The 5338-nt window shown below is 42.4% G+C and overlaps 1 protein-coding gene across 1 annotated transcript; it reads right to left on the bottom strand.

Moving 5' to 3' along the window:
- Window positions 1-2117: 2117 nt before the first annotated feature.
- On the bottom strand, window positions 2118-5108 carry LOC129674722 (succinyl-CoA:3-ketoacid coenzyme A transferase 1, mitochondrial-like). The gene is given in 1 exon segment (XM_055604880.1): window positions 2118-5108. A coding segment is annotated over 1 exon segment (1563 nt). The 3' UTR covers window positions 2118-3545.
- Between the last annotated feature and the right edge of the window lie 230 nt (window positions 5109-5338).

The raw sequence follows: 5338 nt of genomic DNA, 5'->3' as shown, positions 1-5338 counted from the left end.
CCCTTCCTCCTGCATTCATCAGCCTGCATCCCAGATAACCTTCTGTAACTTCCTCAGGCTGGAAGCATCAGCCATTTCCTCTCTGTTCCAAATTAGTCAATTTACTGATGTTATACAACACTCTTGAGTGTTTGTTTCCTCCATGAGAAACCTAGTATCTGCTTCATAAAATAACTATGTACATTGTGCCTGGAACATAGAGCAAAAGGTTGGTGCAAATTTAAGTGCCACAGGCTCAAATGCTTCACATGCTTTGCATATATCCTCACAACACTATTGAAACTAGGTACTGGCGTTAAAACCCCCATTTTATAGCTGCAGACGTCAATGCACAAAAAAGCCGAGTCACATAGCTAGGTCACATCGCTAGCACACCTAATAAGCCTCCAAACTTACACAAAGCACCTAAGGCTCTAAGAGCTGATGTCACCTCCTCTCCTTAGATGAGGCCCATGTACACTACTATGGCACCATTTGTGTTAGGGATCGTAAATTCTCTCCAATGCTACATTGCATTTATCCTGTGTAGCCTGACTGATCTCTACTCATGGTTAAAGCATGATTTGACTAGAAAAGAAAGCCAAGCATGGGAACTCTTAAATCACAGAAATAAAACCTTGGAGGTGGAAGTCCTCTTCCTTTATTCTCCCTTATTGACGCAGGGGAGTCTTCAAGGAAAGAACTGTTTTTTGTGTGTCTTGTTTTGTTTTTAAAGTTTTATTAGCAGATCTTTCTTGACAGCTCTCTGCCTTCTAGAAGCTCAATCATCCAGCACAGATACAAAGCATTCTTACAGCCACCTAACTATGCACGGCATTTTTTTTTTTTCCATTTCACCTTTGTCAGATAATCTCAATTCTAACAACTTACTTATGCAGTTTGGGAGCAGCAGATGCCATTAGAGCTGTCCTTAGTCTATCCATGTGAAAACTGAAGGCTGGGAAAAGTTTACAGCGTCCATGGGTTTGTTTCTGTAGACCATGTCCAATTGACTAGTTCTATCAGCCTGGAGTCCCAGGAGCCATGACATTTGACACGTGGTGTTGGAGGCTGAGTATATCCATACATCTACCAAGACTTTGCCTCCGTGTCTTAGTTCTTGAGTTTCTTCCAGAACTCTCTGTGCTTGTTAAAATCACCATGGAGAAAAGAGAGGATAGGAGCGGATTACAAACTGAATACGGGACTGTGAGGAAGCGAAGGACAGCAGTACGGTATCCTTTCATGCTGGAGGTGGTGAAGATCAGAATTGGTATTGAAGAAAATCAAATCGGCAGTAAAGTCACCAAATGTTAAACTGATGCGCAGGAAGGAGGGGCAGAGAGAAAGTGAGATGTGGGATGAGAAGGAGATGGGTGCAATTGTGATTGTTAGAAAAGGCATCACAAGGAACCTTTGCAGTGAGAGAATTGTGGGTCTTGACTGTGGTGAATACACAAACTAATGAATGTAATTAAATTACGGATAACTCAGCACACACCCACACTGAATGGCACAGCTGTGCAAGGAGTAAAACTGGGAAATTGAAGTAAGATTGGTGGGTTATGTAAAGTTCAATATTTTGCTTGAGAAGCTGTACACCCCCTTTTATTTTTTTTACAAATAATTGCCACAGGAGAAAACTGAGTAGAACACATATAGGATCTTTTGACTACATCTTACAGCTGTGTGTGCATCTACAGTGATTGCAAACAAAAAGCTTAGTTAAGATAAAAAGAACAAAGCCGTGGAAACACAAAGCAAGAATAAATGACAAGAGAATAGGGGCTCACACAGAGACAAGAGACGGTGTTATTAAATTGACTAGATGTGATGATCAAAGGTAAAAACAGATTATAATGTTTCTGTGGGGGGGGGGAGAAATGCCGATATTCATGGATTGAAAAGAGTTTCTAAAGTTTGGGCAGGATGAAGGAAATTGATTTTTTTTTTCAATTTGCAAATTTTATTGTATCACTTAACACATGTTTTTAAAATATGATGGCACTCTTTGAATCTTAAGTTGTCTATTCAGATTTTTACAATATTTAAAACATTCTTAGAATCCCTTTGTCTTAAAGTAACAGACTGGAATGATAAGCAAGTGCATCTGAGGACATATCAATATCAACAATAACATTTTTTCAAATAGACTTATGTACTCTCATGGACCTTGTGCCTTCTAAGAAGGGTTCTTCTTAAATATTGGCCGAGGATACTTTCAACCATGCAGCAAGCCAGAAAAGCAGCTCTACATAGAGTGGACTATGGAGGAAAAGCTTGTCTCCTCTTCACATACTGTTCAAGTCAGCTGTGACTACACTTGAGGAGAAGTGAGTTTCAATGACAACCATTACCTAAAACCTGCATAAATCCCTTTAATTAGCACCAGAACTATATGCTTCTTCCAGCTTTCCAGTCTGCCTTCAGGACACCTAGGCTTTCTGACCTGATACCAAGGCTTCTGAAGCAATACCTCCTGGCAACTGTGTGTATTAAGGCTACTTCTGGGGAAGCATCCCTTATAAACACTATGATCAACAAGCCACTATGTTCAGTCCCCAACACAAAGAATCCGCTAACTACTCAGATCTGAGACTTTTGCATCATCTCCCCAACACAGATAAGGCTAAGGTAACAGCACTCTGTTGAGAACTAGTCTATGCAGAAGAAATACTGCTGTTTTGTATAAAAAGTCAGAAATGTTTAGAATCTTTGCTGAGCAGAATGGAAAGCCTACAAGGAAAATACCTTGGGATATCATTATCTTAAAAACACCAATGCCATTGTGATTAAGGACTCATGATAAATTGCCCACATTTCTTGTTGGCTTAGGAAAGGTTGTATAGGTAAACACTGGGACTCAATAGAGAGACACAATCTTCCTGAATAGGTATAGCACACTGTATTAAAATAGGAGAACAAGGTAGGTATGTCCGTAGGTTTCTAGTCCTCTTCCTATACTTAGCCTCAGCTGTCAGCATATACAGGTAGATGGTTGGTTGTCTATAAAAACAACATCTGGTGAAATGCCATCACTGGTAGATCCTATGACTTGTTCTTTCTTCTGGTAACTTCTCCCAGAGACATTCCTGTTTGCCTTCTTGGGTATTTACTAACTCTAAGTTTGGCGGGAAGATGTTCAAAGGAAGCAAACACCAAATCAGAGCCATCTCTCCAAAAAGAGGAAGGTAAAAGATACAGTGTCAAGAAAAGTATTCTGCCTAATCACAAATTCACATGAAAATTGTCTTTCAGGACTGCTAAGTCATGGTTTAGTATACATAGCATAAAAATGAACATACATCCAATTTGAGCACCAATGGCAAAGACAACCTTCATAGCACTTTTGAAAGAAGACCAAGATGAAAGTTTTCCTTTTGTTTTTCATGGAAACATTATAACACATGTGAGAGAACAAAGTCTATGCCTGCACAAATCCAAAAATACTAGAGGAAAACTAGTCAAACTTCTTGATAAATATATAATTTTGATTACTGACATCCTTCCAATTAAATCCTATGTGTTCAATCTTAACCTCCTGAAAAAAACGTCTAATCAATGTTTCAAGTTGAAATCTGCTGCATTGGCATGAGGTTTGGTGAAACTGTGAAATCACAGCCAGTGCTCTTCTTTATGTCATCAACAGTCAGGCCTTCCCAGAGCTCAATCAGTGTCAGCCCGCTTTTCTTATCCACGTCAAACACACCCTTTTCTGTAATAATGCGGTTGACACACTGCTTTCCTGTCAGTGGTAATGTACACTTCTCCATGATTTTATGTGCATTTCCCTTTGCAGAGTGCTCCATGGTGACCACCACTTTGGTTTTGGAACTGGACACTAAATCCATAGCTCCTCCCATTCCTTTCACCATTTTCCCAGGTATCATCCAGTTAGCCAAGTCACCATATTTAGAAACTTGCATCGCTCCTAACATTGTTAAGTTGACATGTCCCCCTCTAATCATTGCGAATGACTCATCGCTGGAGAAGAATGAGGCTCCTGGGAGAACAGTAACCGTTTCCTTTCCTGCGTTGATGAGATCAGCATCAGCTTCATGCTTTAGTGGGTAGGGGCCCTATCCCAGGACTCCATTTTCACTTTGAAGATGAACAGTCATGTTTGGACTGATGAAGTTGCTGGCCAGAAGAGGTATCCCTATACCCAAGTTAGCATACATGCCATCCTCAAACTCAAGAGCAGCTCTCTTGATGATGCGCTCCCTAACATCCTCTCCAGGCTTACCCGTTTTGGCTTTTTCAGCTCCTTCATTTCGAAGCGATAAACGCTCAATTCTCTTCTCATATTTTTCTCCTTTTATAAGGCGGTGTACATAGGTCTTTGGAATGTGGATATCTTCTGGGACAAATGAGCCAATGTCTACAATTTCTTCAACCTCCACCACTGTGGTTCCTGCAGCTTTGCACATTGGCAAATTGAAGTTTCTTGCACTTTTCCTGAAAATCACGTTTCCTGCCCGGTCTGCTTTCCAGGCTTTCACCAAAGCAAAGTCTCCCGTGATTGCTTCTTCCAAAATAAAGTGCTGACCGTTAAACTCCCTCACCTCTCTCGGCTTGCTGGCAATGGCAACACTCCCATCTTTGTTATATTTAATGGGCGATCCTCCTTCTTGTACCAGGGTCCCATACCCCGTGCTCGTGTAGAAGGCGGGGACTCCGGCCCCGCCTGCTCGGATTCTCTCTGCAAGCGTGCCCTGAGGAGTCAGCTCTACTTCTAATTCACCAGATAAGAACTGTCGCTCAAATTCTGCATTTTCTCCCACATAAGACGAGATCACGCGTTTTATCTGCTTGGATCGAAGTAAAAGGCCCAGGCCAAAGTTGTCAACCCCTGCATTGTTGCTCACTGCAGTTAGATCTTTCACTCCGGTCTTCAGTAAAGCTCCTATAAGATTCTCTGGAATTCCACACAGCCCCAAACCACCGACCAGCAAGGTTGCACCATCAGGAATATCCTTTACAGCTTCCACTGGGTCGGTGTAGAACTTGGTGCGGTGATGAGCACTGACAGAGAAGTAGCAGACACACCCCTTGTGCAGGGCGCCCCGCGAGCTGCAGACGGAGGCGCGGAGCCGAAGCCCAGAGGACAGGAGTTTGAGAGCCACCATCTTCGGACCGGGGTGCGGGAGGAGGTGGCGGAGCGCGCGGGAGTGTGTGCGAGCGCTGGATGGAAATTGATTTTTAAACATGTTGTGTCAAGGCTTTCTACATAAGGATTGTCAAAAAAAAAAAAAAAAAAAAAAAAAGGGGGAGGGGGGCGAGGGGGGGCAGGGAGTGGTCCTGCGAAGCAGCAGAGAACTGATCGTGTTTAAGCAGCCCGGCAGAACACAGTGGCAAC

This window comes from Psammomys obesus, unplaced genomic scaffold, assembly GCF_907164565.1.
Source record: "Psammomys obesus unplaced genomic scaffold, mPsaObe1.curated_primary_1811, whole genome shotgun sequence".
In the NCBI taxonomy this organism is placed as follows: Eukaryota; Metazoa; Chordata; class Mammalia; order Rodentia; family Muridae; genus Psammomys; species Psammomys obesus.
This window is presented reverse-complemented; position numbering and strand designations above follow the sequence as displayed.